Source organism: Chaetodon trifascialis, chromosome 5 (assembly GCF_039877785.1).
Source record: "Chaetodon trifascialis isolate fChaTrf1 chromosome 5, fChaTrf1.hap1, whole genome shotgun sequence".
In the NCBI taxonomy this organism is placed as follows: domain Eukaryota; kingdom Metazoa; phylum Chordata; class Actinopteri; order Chaetodontiformes; family Chaetodontidae; genus Chaetodon; species Chaetodon trifascialis.
The window spans coordinates 20043517-20060284 of NC_092060.1; the positions used below are offsets into that span (position 1 = coordinate 20043517).

The window sequence follows — 16768 nt, forward strand, 5'->3', positions numbered from 1 at the left end:
ATTGGACTTCCTGAGGATCATCACAGGTTCTTTGCATCCACTGAAAGAGACACCTCACTTCTGAATTCAAGAAGCTTCAAAAGACCAAACAGCTGCCTTAAGATTTTTATTTGTATCTGCTTAAATCAAACATGATTGCAGTAAGAACGATAGAGGCCTAATTTCTTCAACCCCCTGAGATCTTTGCTCAAACAAAACCACTAATATTCTTGAATTCTAGGTGCACAGACTGATGTTGCATCATTCCTCTCATTCAGACCCCCTCCCTTCCCTCATTCCTGCCTGCTGAGATATAGTGAGCATATGCAGGGCTTGGATTTGGCTGATTACATAATTGGAAATTTTAATAGTGAATATTAATCCACAATGGCCCATATTGGGTTTTATAAGCAGGCTGATCAGGATCTGCAGGCTCTCAGTAAGCAGCGACAGTCCACGGACAATGAAGCTCTGGGCTGGAAGAGCTCTTTATATTACACAAGTGGCACGGCTGACGCAGCAGAGCACCACTACAGCGTTCATTAACGCTGTTCACATACCTACAGCACATTTTTTTGGATTGCATTTTGAGTTGGTGTCGTCATCTTAGATGCATTTTTGACACATAAGTGGATAAATTATTCCTCGACTCGTGCTCGTGTGCCAGTGCGGCAATCAAAAAAAAAAAAAAAGAAAAGAAAGCCCTTGGAAATCCGGAAGGCTCCGGCCGCCTGCGTATCAACATTGCAGTCTGTGGGTAATTAGCTAGCTGAGCAGCAAAGCTACTGTGCAGCTCTGACTGAGCCTGCACCATGGCAACACACAGGGCTGTGTCTGAGCACATGCTCCTATCTGCCCCCCTCCCCCCTCCTCCTGCCTTCCTTCCTTTTCATTCCTCTTCCTTACTGGCTTCTACCCCTCTCATCCTTTTCTGTACGGCACACCTCTCATTTCTTCACCTCTTTCTCCCCTCTTGCCAACCACCCCCCCCCCACTGCCCCTCTCCTCTCCTAATCCCCCCTCCCCTCCTCGCATCCCCTCTTCTCTTGCATCATCACAGCCCAAACTGACAACTGAAAAGACACTCACTGGTTCACATTCGCCGGTACCGCTTTCCTCGACATTCTGAGCACAGAACTGAGCATTTTTCTGGCTTATGGCATCCAATCCATCCAACCAATCAGAGGGCAGCATGTATACAACCGAATGTCCTAAAATTGACATTCATATACAACTACATTGAATTAGTAATAACTTTTAATAAAGTTAGTTGGATTACCTCATCTTTTTGATCAACCCAACAACAAAGCATGTTTATTTAATGTATCTGCAAGCTGTTCACAGCCAATGCAAAATGTTCACACTGAGCAATCTGCATTCATTATTGTTTCCCCATAGAACATCCACAGCTAAAGCATGAACGAAGAGATGGTTCGAGAAGAAAAGATACAGGACAAGGTGACAGTTAGCTTAGCTTAGCATAGCTTAAAGGTTGGAAATGGGAAATCAGTCTGCACAGATTAAACAAGCCAAAAAAATATAAGTGTTAATTAGTGAGCTGGTAGGCTGATTGGTCAGACTCTTACTTTCAGTTTTTATGCTAAGCTAAGCTAACTGCGCTGGTGGTAGCTCCTTTTTGAACCTACAGATATGAGAGTGACATCAGACCTCTCATCAAGGGCATCTTGCAGCTTTAAAAGTATTTATGAAAAGTGATTCCTCCTCTATGCTGAAGTGGATGTAACATTTCATAATAATGTGTTCTGATTTATTTCATTGCTGGATGGCAACAGCTGACCTTTTAAACTGCTGTTTATGATAATATATTTATGATTTAGATTATATTTCTAGATAATTTATGGAAATATTCAAATGTCTACAGCAGTCATGGTAGCTTAAAGCAACTGTAGCCAAGATTTTTCTTTACAACTAACATGGGTTGAGGTGAGTATAAAGAAATGTTAGTTTGTGCAGTTTAATTCAGTACGCCAAGTCGACAGATCCTACTAATTTTACATGGAGAGCAGGGGATCGGATGAGCAGTGCGTGGAGGATACGGCATGACGAGTTGACGGACCGGTCACCATATTGGAATTTGCATAATCATGACTCGTCCTCAACTTTATGCAAATGAGCCTGTCCAGCGTGACACACCAGGCTCGCCAAAATCAGATCAAACTATCAATCAAGGTAGTGCTGATAAAACAGGAATCAAGGTTCTGTTACCGCATCGCCTATTTTCGCCTAAAATGTTTTCAGACACATATTTTAGTGCACTGTAATATGAGAGGGTTTGTGACCCGAACATGTGGATGAGCCAAAACCAACGCAGTGCGTCACCCTCCAGACGGACCTTTCAGTCCAACGCGTTCAGATGCGTCCTCACCGGATTCTGTACGTCTGTTCAAGAAATCCTTTTTTCCTTCAGAACTGTGATCTAACAGGTCATTCACTTCATACACTAAAAGAACATCAGGATAGAAATGCAATTTCAAATGTTACCAAGATTTCTAATTATACAAAAATATGTTAAACATGCAGCATAACCATCTCTCATATACAGCACTAAGGTATTGTAGAAATATCATAATCTTAAAGATGGGTTGAAGATTTTTTTATAGTATTAGCCTTTATAGTTACACTGCCTGTCAGTCAAACATTAATTCAATTATGCAAAGTGTCTGACTGCACAACACATAAAGCTGATACACCAAAACATAAAGATGATAACATCAGCCATGGATGACATTATTATTAGTGTACTGAAGTAAGAACGTGGCTGCAGACTGAAAGGCTAAACCGCTGCCTGCTAAAGGCTGAAATTTATATTTGTATTTATCATTCACACTGTTATCACTGCAAATAAAAATCTGAAAACCTGTCCAGTCTGTGGCGAACATGTACGAGGGTGCAGGAAAGGCTCAGCTGCAGAACGACTGAGCAAACTGAAAAATACTTTACATACATTTCACATCAAGCCATCACTATGTCTGAGAGCTGAAACCAGTGTGGATGCTCCTCTAACGGTTGCAAGATGATCTAAGAAAACAGAAAACTCAGCCAACATTGAACTGACGGGGGGAAATGTGAAATGAATATTTTCTACAACAAGAAAAATTAGAGTATAAGAAACTAATAGCACATCACCACCATTAGCACACCTCTCCCGCTGGTGACTTTGAGAATTACTGTTCCATTAAGAGGCTGCTTTTCAAACCACTGGCAAAGTGGCTGCAAACCATAAACCAAAACTCCAGCCATAAAACATCCATCCAGAGAGCTGCAGGTGACATCACACACACCATGTCCATATCGCTAGTTAGTGCTGCATAAGCCCATTTAAAGAGCCGCTCCAATGAAAGCCACATTGTTAACCTTATTGTTTACCTTACTCCTAAAGTGCCACTTGCCATTGTGTAGCATACAGTAGCAAAACAGACATGAAGGAGAGGTTTGCGCGTTTGATGAGGTGCAGGCGGGTGGTGGAGGTGCAGGTGGAGATAGAGGAGCAGACTATTTGCATATTCGTAGATACGTGCACACTAAATGAAAGCAAAGGTGTAGAGCTACATATGAGACAGTTTAAGGGAAAAAACTTCTAAATATGTAATTTTGATGAGTTTTTAGGGGTTTAATCAGAACCGGGAGAAAAACTTTAACAATTGTACTCCGCACATAAACGTAATGATAGGAAGGAAATTTTGGATGTGGCTTGTATTGGGAAAGGTTGTGTTAGATTGTGAAGAAATATTAACAAAAATGCACAAGTTACACTGAGGGAAACAAAAAGTAATAAATCTATGAAAGCAATTTCAAGGCACAGATGTACTCAGCAGTGTAATAAGATGTATGATATTAAGCTGGGATTGCTCGTATTGTTTATATCCGTTACGGGGTGAGGGCATGCTCTCTCTTTATCTCTGACGCTGAGATTGAGATGTGTGCTTCTGTTTTTCCAAACTCAGTGGGTAGATGGAGTCGATTTCCACTAATAGAAAATAGTGACTGATAATAAACAGAGGGACATGTTTGAGGGATCATCAGTGAGTCTGTGCACATACAACAGACATATGTCTGGAAAATATTAGCCGTCCTTTCGTCTTGTCAGCCGGGGGGTGGGGGTGGGGGGGGCAGGAAGTCCAGTCCATGCGAGCCAAACATATGCTGTCACAATATACTGCGTGTCTATACTGTTCACATAACACAAATATAAAATGCTCAAAACAGCTGACTGTTTCTTCCAATTTTTCCAAGTTTTGGCCAAATTTTAACAGTAATGGTGGATTTTATCGTAAGAATCTTGAAAAAAAAAAACCACACAGTGAATTCCATTAATCCAGCTTATATCTGCACAAGTGAGTCCAGACCTGGCCAAATTCATCAGGATTACTGAAATGATTTATACTAATATGGACCAAACAAGAACAAAACAAGCATGATGTTTACCCACTTCAGAGCACAGTGTAAAAAGAACATCAGTAGCGAAGTATGGTATCACATGAAAGCATGGCAAATTCATGAGTCATTACAGGATTTTCTTCACAACCTGGTTCTTATTTTTAGTTTAGTTTTTTTGTCATCATTCCTATTGGTGAAGATAACACATTACTTACAATCATAATGATATATGGGCCAAGATGTGTGTTTTGGCATGTGGTCAAGAGCTCCATCATATATCCGTTTAAATTATGTTTAATTCAAATGCACATGTCCGTTACCAGAGATGTCACTGCTGTCCTGCCACATACAATTCTTACCAAACTCAGTCAGCTTCAAACAATGAGTGACCAGGCATAGATGTGTTATTCCTTCAAAGCACTGCATGTGCATAACATATTAAAGTACACTAATCACACTGAAGCACAGGTCTGCAGGTCTGGAGTTGTTTGCTGCTGCAGCATCCTCTCTGAATACCGCTCTGCACCCGAAAATGAAGCCTTTGATTCGTATGATGCATGAAAAAAGAAAGAGCGGAGGAGGAGAAGGGCAGTGGAAGACAGGAGGGGGATGATAGAAATGAAGAACACTGAAAAAAAAACAACACACACACACACACACACACACACACACACACACACACACACACACACACACACACACACACACACACACACACACACAAATGAGAGGCTAGACCAAATGGCTGAAGGGCTGCTTGGATAATGCATTAGACAGAGATGGCACTCAGAGCAGCTACACATGGTATGAAATGCACTGCTTCGCCAAATGTCCTCCACACACACACACACACACACACACACACACACACACACACACACACACACACACACACACACACACACACACACACACACACACACACACACACACACACACACACACATGTTCCCAGAAAAAGGATGAAAGAACAACAAATATTCCGTTTTCTGTGCAATGATTTACCCCCACCCCACCCCACCCCAAAAAATGTGAACATTGTTTCATAAATCGGAGCTCTAAATGCTCCCCGTACATCTTGATGTATAGCAGGATTTGAACTACCTGTGTTCCAGCTGTCAGCGCTGTAATGAATGAACGGTTAGCTGGTGAACACAAGAAGACTGCGAGGCTTCATCGATGTATACATGCAGGCTAAGAGAGCAAGGAGCGCTGTGTGAAATAATGGTAACAAAGTGCAAAACCTGCTATCAATGAATGAGTGAGGCATAAATCTGACATTGTTATCCAGCAACAGCTAACAAGTTGTTCCTAATCTCCAAAAGAATACATGAACATCTGTGAGTGATTGACCTGTATTTGATGGTCGGGTGGTGAATCTTGTGTGAACTGATATGCACAGTAGACATTTTGACTTGTCCCAGTAAAGCCGTGGCAGAGTGCCAGTGAGCCAGCATGCACAATACCAGGACCCTGAGACTGAAGCAGCTAAATGGAATTCAGCCATCATTCGTTTGATTATTTACACCTGTGCTCTCCAACTGAGACGCGTCAAAATGTCTTCTGTGCATAGCGGTTAGCTAGCTAGCATCTGGTTTGGCTGTGTTATCTAATGATATGACATGCGAATAAGAATTAATTAATATAAATGTGCTCAGAATACACTGCTGACTCTCAAATAAAAGCCAACCAATGGCTTACAAAAGGAAGTAAGAAAGGTAAAAATACTGAGCAGGGCTGAAGTTACTGAAGGCATAATGTACATTTCCACAGCATTAAATCCATTTGTACAGCAACAAATTTCCACTCTTCTTCTCTGAGTTTCTCCTCTCTGTCAGAAATGCTCTTTTCATTCATTCATTCATTCATTCATTCATTCATTCATTCATTCATTCATTCGTTTCTACTCCATCATATTTTATCAAGTCCTATGAATTTACTATAACTAAAAATAAACACTTCCTGCAGATGTTTCAAATTAAAAGCCAACCTAGAATGGGAGATATTAAGCTCTTTGAGCCACAGGAAGGCTCTTAATGTGAAACATCTGAGCAGGAAGTGTTGGGTTTCATTGACTTAGAAGCGATTTAAAAACTGCATAAAAAGGAAGTGACTGGAAATAATTGGTGAATGAAAACAGTATTTCTATTAGAAGAGAGGGGCGGGTATGACATGACTTTTGCTGTGCTGATGGAATTAGTGCTGTGGGAATGTACACAATGGTGAATTTGTTAAGAAGATTTGTTAACATGCAAACACGGAGGAAGTTTTGAGTTTCTTTAACAGCAAAAGGGAAGATCAGAAAACAGGAAGACGAAAATATGATAAGATGTATTTATAAAACAGGAAGACTATGTCTGATTGAAACAGATCGTTGGTCAGCATGCAGATTCACAAATATTTACACACTACTCATCAGACAGTGCTCATTAACATAATAACATAACATATCATTGCTTTTTTATCATTTAGAACCTAATTACGAGTTATTTGCGTTCATTATTCAGCATTTAGCTCCTGTTTCTTTGTTCCTGTAACCACTACTGTGTACCTTTTTGTAAAGTGTTACCAAAATAACAGCTGATATGATGGTTGAATAAAAGCAATAAAAGCACAAGCGCTGTTGAAAGCACCCACACACCCCCACAAAAATGAAGAGGAGTCAGAAGGCTTAGGGACTAGCTCTTCTCTGATATTGATTGGATATACACATATTCCACGGCAGCATGTGGGTGATGGAGCTGGTGTATCTTGCTGCTAGCACATTCTTGCTAAAACGAGTCTAGCAGAGCAGAAAAAAAGCTTTTTTTTTCATCTGTACGTTCAGCGTATCACACACTAACGTCTGATTCTTTTAATGACAGCTACAGCGGTACGGCATTAACATCTCATTCCATCAAAGGCGCTGTGTCCCTTGCTTCTCTCTCTCTCGCAGAAAATCTGATGCTTCCATCGCTGAATCAGGAGTCCGCTCTGCCCGACACAGCGCAGTCACATTTCTAGGCCAGTTGCTACTGTGATCAGCAAAAACCTCTAAATAAAACAAAGCAGGCGAGCAAACAAACAAACAGCGTTCCCCTCCCTTCTGCTTTCTTCTCTCCTCTCCTCCCCTGGCTGGCAGCGAGAGCCAGAGAGGGGAACAGGCGAGCTGATACGGGGCTGAGCCCTGGCAGGGCCTCTGACAATGACCATATGGATCACAGGGGCATGGCAGCCGCAGCTTCCAGCAGGACACACACCTCCACACACAAAGATCTGCAGCTTCAGGCGGCTGCACCTGCAAACTGTAAAAAAAAAGCCTATATATACATCACAAAGCTGTAGCCAAGCTGCAGAAATGAGTGAACCGCTTGATGGGCATTATATCTGCACTGGCAGAGGACACAACACATTCCTGTGGATCCTGCGTTTCACAGAGGGCCTCCATGTTGAAACAATACGCAGAGATTCAGTCTGTGCAAAGGTAAAGAACAACAGAGCTACTGAGTGGAGGCTTTTAAGAGAAGTGTAGGAGGTGGGATTCGACACAGAGCAGGTCCTGGGTCATATCTACAGCTGCTCCCATCACAGATCAAGCTCTTCAGCCTCCATAATGGTGGCTCGGCTGTCAAAGTTTCCCCTGCATGCTCACGTCAAGGTCTGACTTTTCTCAGGCGCTCCATCCCCGCCCCCCTCTCACGGCGTATAAAAAGCTAACTTTTGTCAAAGTGCACATAAATATTGCAGTGCACCTTGTCTCCCTTGTTTCGTAGTGCATTTCCCATGATTCACCATCCTCTCTTTACCAACGAATTTTCATGGGTAAGGAACACTTTGTTTTTGGGTAAAGGTCTGTGTCGGGCATGGGTGTGTGCTGATGGTGTACGTGTGTGTGGGAGAGACAGGCAAGCGCAGAGGGGAAGATATGATGTAGGAGGTTTGCTTGCAGACAACTGAAATGAAATTATGTGCTCTGATTTTGTATGAGTAAAATGGACTGTTGGCATCTCAACCATAATTCAATTTTTGTGGCAGTTTGAAAAGCTCAAATACACTATTTTAAAAATCAGTTTCAGTGTGATTGTTAAGTGTTGATTTTAACCTCCACATATCCTTTTCTTTCATGTTTACTGGAACAAATGGATTCAACCAACAGGTGAATTTTCAACCTAAATATTTTTTCTCTTTTTGCTATATTATCCACAAGTGAGTAAGCCAGGGTGAGGTTAAATGGCAAAAAACACTGATAAGAACCCGTAGCTGCTCCTACATGTAGTGCTTCTAGTCAAATGTGCCACCAATATGACACACATTTTGGAGTTGGACTGCTTTGAATTTGCAAATTTGCACCACATATAACAGCCATGTTGGAGCTATTTTCAGTTAAACAGCATTGGTTGATACAGGTTTCCTGTACAAAGCCTGGTAGCACTTCAACATGCTTGAAAAGTGTCGAAGCTCATTAAGACTATGACAAACTGGATTTTATTGCCGGGGTCTTGCAGGAAATACAGGTCACACAGAGTAAAGGTTCCTGAAATCCACTTCCTCTGATGACGGCAGCTGTTCTACATTCTGACTGGAACAACCTGAGTTCATAACATCATAAGATTTTGGAATAGATTTAAGCAGAGGTATGTTAAAAGCTACTCTATGGAAGATGTTTAATGTACAAATACAGCTGTTGGCAAAAAGTGTAAATGAGAAGAGCCTCTCCTACTACCTAAGTAAGATTTGCCCATTGTGGTGTTGGTTGAGTCCATTTTTTTGTGACAGCTCACAACAAGAGAACTAAATACAAATTAAAAAGCGCATTTTGAGAAAGTTGGAGGCAGAAGCATTGGACATTTTGCATCTCTTGTTGGTTTAATTTCCTTTGGTCTGAAGCTAAAAGGCTGAAAATGAGCACACTACACCTTGGCACTGCCGGCTAAAACAGACACTGTAAGTTAGAGACAGACGCAATAACGCACAGCAAAACTGTACCAAATTTTGAGCCCTTGTGTGTAAAAGGTTTATAAAATATTTCACATTGTTTAGGTGAATACAGGCTTTGAGCTGCAGTACAGACAGATTTCTTGTTTTTGCCTGCTGCTTGTGGTGAGTGTAGGAGAGAGGGAGGGACAGCATGGGGGGGGGGGTCCTCAGATGAAATGCAATCTGATGCTAGGCAGAACAGAGGCTTAAATGTGATGTCACAGGTTTTATGACATCACAGGTGCTCTGATGTCACTGGTTGGATGAGAGCAGGCAATAAAACAATTTGTTTTTTTATTATTTTGGGTGCTGTGTGATATTTTTACACATTTGCTAAAGCATAGAATATGATATTTAATTATACAGTAAGCTACAAAATGAGTGTACATTTTGTCAGAAAGTCGCCTTCCTCTTATTTCCATTAAATTTTGTAATCATATCCGAAACGAGCAAAACATTTTGGAGCATACACATATGCAAAAAACAAACACACAAGTCATAAAAGCTTAAAGCCTTGGAAACCAGAGGGCCAGAACTGTCACATCTAACAGCAACAGGTACCTCCAGAAATATGACCAAACGGCAGCTTGCATCACATCACCACCTATGATGTGAGCCAAATTTGTGAAGGTGAACGAACACTTGTTGCAGGTCTATTAATAAGAAGCTCACCGCTAAGCACTGTTTTCATCGTGTCCATATTGCCAGAGGTCAAGGTTGCCTGGCCTTATGAGGAGTCCTCCTTTCATGAGTGCTAAGACTCAGGGAAGATGGTATTCATGTGAAAAATCTTATTGGCTCATAATTTGGCAGAGCAGCATCCACAACATCCACCCCTCTACGCCTTACAGCTTTTCCCATTCTTAATTTTCCTTTGAATGCAGCGCTCACCTGTGAAAGTGAGGTTTAAAGGTATTTCTCCTGTTTTCTATCACCGCCATCCCCTCTATTCCTACTTCACTCATCGTCATAAAAGGCAACCCCAAGTTGGGGATCGGCCACTTAAAAAACAATCATGCAGCAATTATGTGCCACACTGGACTGAACGTATTGACAGGAAGTGCACCTGCAGGTGTAATGAAAACGCCATCCATCCTGGCCCTTATCTTTCACACTACATTTTAAAAGAAAATGTATGGAGATGTCGAGTGCACTTTCATTCACATCACGCATGTCTCGCCTTTTTATTCTAAGACAAGCTCATAGATAAATCTCTCTTGATCTGATGAGAATATTCCAGGTTTTAGATGGAGCCTTTCAAGATCACAGTAGGGGATCCAGCTCAAGACATTTGGACATGGAGCACATGTAAATCCCATCCGTTAACACTCTCTGGGTTGCTGTTACAGGGATGGCAAATCAAATCCGACCCAATGAAAATCTCATCAGACAGATGCACAAACCAATGACGCCGATGAATCAGTGTAACTGTAAGAGACACACACACAAATGCACATGTGCGCAAACACTTCTGATCAAGGCTTTCAAGTCATAATCACCTTTGGGAGCGTTCGACATGGAACGCCCTACGTGCCTGTGCATTCATTTAAAACACCACTGCCACTACAGGGGCCTTTTATAAACAATGGGTCTGGCAAAGCATTTTGGACCAAATCTTGATGCTAATAAATAAAGTAAAATCCAATTAATATTTAAAGCTAATCACAGCCACAGAGCTGGAGAACACACAAAGACAGCTTGGAGCCCGCAGGGGGAAAGAGGGAGCTTTCTGACTACAGCTCCCAGTAGACTGAGGTCTCTACTTTTCTCAGATTTAAATTCAAAAGCTCTTGTTTTAAAGAATGTTCTATAATCCCAACTGGAATCATCCACAATTATCCAAGCAAGCTCTCGACAAAAGCGGCACAATCGTTTAGTAAATAGACGACGGGGAAAAAAATGAATGTGGCATCATTATTTCCTGGGGTGTCTAATGATTTTCTCACTCATACTACATGAAATGTTCATAGCTACAGAAGCCATTTAAAAATGTCAATGATCCAGGCTGTAAAAAGCCAGCTTAGATAATTCTGAATGACTGTGCAAGGTTATTGCTCTTCATCGTGCTCGCATCCAAAAACACGAGTTGTTATGAAACCTATAAGATAATAGACGTGTGCGGCTGGGCGTGTGTGATTACTGCCCTGCTCTCCGGCTGCGTATAGGTAGTGGGGGAGGGGCAGCATTCACATTTCCCACCCAAGGATGAGCAACGGTGACTGGGGAGAGCTGCAGGGGGGGTGGGGTGGGCGTGCATCTCCATCCATGCCATGCTATATAGCCCGTTCATGGGAAGGGGAGCACACACTGGCCGCTCACATGGCTGTTTTAAGAGATGGAGGGACAGATGCTTGTCCACAGTGTCAGGGCCTCGCTTGCTTTCTCTCTCTGACAGCACCACCAACTGCCTTCTCTTACATAACCCCCTCCCCCTCTCCAGGCCCACTGCCTGCCTTTATTGGCTTATTTCTCTCTTTTTCAACCTTAGCATTTTCACCCCACTGACTGTTGCCCCCCCCCCCCATCAGCCATCGCTGATTCCTCCTCTCTAATTCCAGCTCTTTTTTTTTTTTATTCCAACGTCGATACTCTTGGACTGAAGGCGTGAATACTTGGTTGGATATGTTCTTTACAGAGTTTTTGTGTGGTGCATATTCGCATGTTACAGCAAGGGAGCAGGGATCCTTCGAAAGGACAGGACCAGATAGGAGTGGAGTGGCTTATCCATGAATGGGGCTCTTTAGGCAACATAACATTCCTAAATGGATCACGATGCAGTCAAAAAGCATATTTCATCACGTAGATACTAAATTGGTTCATTCTAAGTTGGCTATAGAACCAATACGATGGAGATGAGCAGTAGAAGAATTAGGCAGTGATGGAGAGTAAAATCTCCATGTAAGCAATAAATGCTTACATAATCACATCTGCTGTGAGCTTTCAAAATGTGTGAAATGAGCCTGATTGGTCTGGATGCGGCTGATAAGAAAAAGGCTTGCATAAGATTTTAATGCAACAAGAAACCAAGTGTCAATCTCTAAAACCTCTCCTTGGCTGGAGTAATCTGCTAATATCAGCCAGGTTGCGGCTCATATGTGGGCTCAGCTCGGGGGGATTTCTTCCACTCTGCCACTGAAATTTCAGCCTCCATTTTACCCCTGTGCTTCTTCTCACCTTCCCTCTTCCGACTGCCTCACATTTCTTGCTCAAAACGCGATCAGACATTAACGGAGGAGCTACAAACAATGCAGCGGCTTCCACTTGCCGCAAATGTGAGACTACATAGACACATACTCATGCACAGCGAGAACCATTCCTTGAATCTCATGCTCAGCAAGCTACCCTTCCCCCACCCAAGCTCACTCTCATGCTCACATACGTGCACCTTGTTTAATTAAAGACTGTGCTTCTGAAGCTGTTCTGACCTTTCATCAACTGTGATTTATAAATACATGTAAATAAAGGGAGATATCTGAAACAAAATGGAGCGTATGTAAAGAGGCGGCTTCATTCACACTGTGCAGCATGTATGACAGGCAGCGTTTGGACACAGATTACTGCTGATTCTCTATTTTTCTGGGAACACGTTCATTATTCTGTGATTCTTTGGAGCAAAAAGGCTTGCTGAAAAACAGAGCCAAATAAGAATTGAGCCGGTATCAGGGATCGATTTCATCATCTCCTCCTCTACTCTGAGCAAATGAGACACAATCCTACAATTAGATGATCCCTGAGAAATCTATCCCTGACATGTAATTTCTTACCAAGTCAATATGTAGTGTCGGAGTTACCTGCTTGAGAGAGAACTTGAAATAATTGCAAACTGCATCTCAGTGCTGCTTCGGTGAATGGAAATGCACCATTTTTTGGCCTGTGGTAACTGCATCAGCGAGAGCCTTTGACGACATACACTAGGTGTGTTAAATCTATAAGCATTAGTCATCTGCATCAAATCCAAACATAAAGATCATCTCCATGTGTGTGCAGTGGAACTGGATCAGTCCTGTTCTGTTCTCCTTACTCTGCTTCCAAGAGAGGAACCACAGTCAACAAATGGGAAACGGAAGGCTTGAGATGAATACTAAATACGAATTCTCTTCCATAAATCGACAGCTTCAGCTGATACGCGATGGTCTCCGTTTTACTACAGCAAGCAGCTCTTCTGATCCCGGCTTCCCCTGCCAGGCCCCACAGGCCCGAGCTATGTGACAGAGTGAGGAAGATGACTTACCTGGTCATACCACTCCCGGTTGGTACAGGTGCACTCGGGCCACCATCCTCCTTGACCACTGGAGTTGTTGCCATTTACTTTGGGACCACCCTTGGACTGGCCTTTTGGGTTGGGGCCTCCAGGGCCCCCACCAGACATAATCTTGCCCTTACTTCTCCCCAAAGTGCCCCCGCCTCCTCCCATGCTTCCACCTCCCCCCGAGGCTGGAGGGGGTAAGGTCTGGCCTCCCCCATACCCAGGCGGGTATCCATAGGGCTCGGCCTGCCAGTCTCCTCCATACGACGGTGCGTCCATCCTACGCAGGGCAGCCATACGGGTCACCTCATAACATTCTGGGCACTTGCAGCAGTGGTGGTGTTTGTGCATGCTGGCTGTGCTGGCTGGGCTGACGCTGAGCTGAGCGGCGTGGCACTCTGTCTCTGCTGCCTCCTCAGATCTCACACAGCACGCTGTGATCGGCTCACAGAGCGCTAATGCCGACGGAAATAACACTAATCACAGGAATTTCTACAGATTTTCCCTTTTTCGTCAAATCCTGTCACTCTCCGCTTTATTCCTCTCGGATGTAGAAAAAAAAACAGATCGAGAGGGACGGGAAGCAGCAACAGGAAAACAAAAATACAAAATGGGCACGTAGTCTTTGTCCTCTTGACGTAGAAGATCAAAGGAAATACTCAAAATATTGTATACGACCACACAATCAGAGACCAGCCCCGATGATAGAAATTTCCTCTTGCTTCTCTTGGTTCACAGTGATGCGCATATAAATTCATAGATATATATATATTCTTTTGTTTATATATCATATATATTTACACACACAAATACATATAAAAATATTAATATAAACAGACAAGCACAAATACAGATATGTACAGGGATAAATGTATATATATAAATATCTATATGCGTGTGTACAAATATATATATAGATATATAAACAATATGTATAAATAAATGATATCCGCAGATGAAAATCTTCCTCTGTTAATTCTTGGTATCTTCCCGTTCGGTCAAAATCTCACGTTTTTCCTCCTGCGTTGAAAATCGCTGTCTTGGTCTCTCTGTCTCTTTTCTCAGCCTGCAGAGAGGAGCTGAGCACTGGATCGCCTCTCAGCCAGCTTGCCCTAGATGTGGATTATTCAGAGGGATGCGAGCAAAGCAAGAGGGAGATGGAGAGCGAGAGAGAGCGGGAGAGAGAGGGAGCGAGAGAGAGAGAGAGAGGCAGGGAGGGAGGGAGGATGGGGGGATACGTAGCAGCATCCCTCCAGCACCTCAGCCCTGACAGCCACAGCCAATCAACTAGCAGCGCTGCCATCAGCAGCAGCAGCACCAACAGGACTGAGCGCTTCACTAGCTGCTCTTAAAGGGGACGTAACACCTAAACCCTCACTGCTGCCTGCACTTGGGTGAAAAGGTACTGCTTCACAAATCAAGGTACAATGAAAACACGGCACTCGCCTTCTTTCTCAATAAAAAAAGGTCATGAAGTCATAGCCTGCAACCTCCCGATGCTGACCCTCGATCCTGATCCTCTAAATGTGAGTCTGATCCATGTTTTTCATCAGACCAATGCAGCCAAAATCCAACTCACAGCGAGCACCCCTGTCCCTCTGACTGGTCACTGGTCACCTCCACGGTCATCTCTAGTTCAGCTGCAGACCTAACAGCGTTCTTGTGCTAGTGATTGACAACCTCAGGCTCTGTGTCACAGCACACATCTGTAAATAATCCCACAATGGAAGCAGGTGCATCACTAGACCTTCCTCTCAACGGAGGATGTCTTTGAATCACCGTGCGTTACTTTACATTATTCTCTATCCCTCTTCCTTTTTTAGTATTACTACTGGCATAGCAGCAGTGCTGTTGAATTATTTTATTCTTAAGCCGTGCCCATGAGCAGGACTGGGTCAAAATAAACACAGTGAGAGGAAAACTGCACTGCTGAAGCCCTGTTTGAGAACCATAGGGGAAATATTTTATGTTCACAATGATGACATCAACACATGTGTATGAAACCAACAAGATTACACGCTTGGGCTTTTCGAGTGGGTGGAGGAAGAGATTGCGAGTGAGAATGTGTGAGGGGAAAAAAGACAGAAGGAGTGACTATATGGCTTTCATGTATCTGTGGCTGTTATATTTTCAGTAATGCGATAGGACTGCCTGTGAACCATTTTGCATGCTTATGTATTTGTGGGTTGATCACAGCTAGATATAAAACATCCTGACACTGAGGGTGAAGGCTTATTTTTCAGAGAACTAAGAGGGAATGTTAGAGTGTCGCCATTAAAGCCCTGCATATATGCATTATTAATGAAATGTGACGGGGAACGGAGCTGGGTGTGTCTGCATGGGGCAGAGAGTATATTTGTTCATAGTCTGCATGTTACAGAGCTCTTACATGAATGTTAGCGCCTTTCCAGTGTTTTCATTAACATGTAACACACAGTGCCTTTAATTTACATGTATGTTAACGTGTATCTGTGCAACATTTCTGTTAAACAGAACAGGATTTTAGGGCTTGGGCACACTGCATTGTGTTGCAGCCCTACCAGGAGGCACACACAGCAGGCTCAGCCACACTAAATTACATGCAACAGTAACTGTCTTCATTATGATGGTATTCCTTTGCTGTAACCCTCAGAGATTTACCAAGAAGAGGAGAAACTTGGGCATTTTTGAACAGAGACCAGAAACCACTGAATGCCCCAAGTTACATTGTCGGATGCGGCCACAAACCCTGCTGAAGCCAATCAGAGCGGCGAGGCGGGGCTTTGAGGCAGCGGCTTGAAAGGACGATGTAAGCATATCGATCACAGCACACATGACCGAGCACATGTTGCAACCATCCTTCCCGAGCCTCGCTCTGTCTCTCTTATAAACTGTCCACATCGCATTTACCACTCAGCGCTGTCAGAGGGCTTGCAGTGCAAAAATAAACACACACTGTACGGCACACAGAATGAGGCAACGGCAAGCAGCATGCGCATAACACGGGCAGGAGAGATGGACACAGAAAGATCCTCTGCACTGAATGAACACAGATATGCCATCTGTATGTGTGGGCGTGCACATGCACACACATCGGTGATATGAACTGTGTATGTAGACATATTTAGTACCTCTAAGGCAAAGAGACCTCTCCCTTTAAATATTACATAATATAAAATATATTAAAAATGTGGTAGGTCTTTTTAGAGC

At 43.0% G+C, this 16768-nt stretch overlaps 1 protein-coding gene across 4 annotated transcripts in view; it reads right to left on the reverse strand.

Annotated features, from left to right (window-relative positions):
* Positions 1 to 14727, reverse strand: part of dlg3 (discs, large homolog 3 (Drosophila)) — a 57956-nt gene extending 43229 nt beyond the window's left edge. For 2 of the 4 annotated variants that reach the window (XM_070962605.1, XM_070962603.1), the window contains exon 1: positions 13565 to 14727. In XM_070962605.1, coding sequence (XP_070818706.1) covers positions 13565 to 13930 — 366 coding nt within the window. In that variant the 5' untranslated portion in view covers positions 13931 to 14727. The remainder of the gene's footprint in view (positions 1 to 13564) is intronic. The other 2 variants (XM_070962604.1, XM_070962601.1) reach the window with 1 other exon arrangement.
* Positions 14728 to 16768: the final 2041 nt, after the last annotated feature.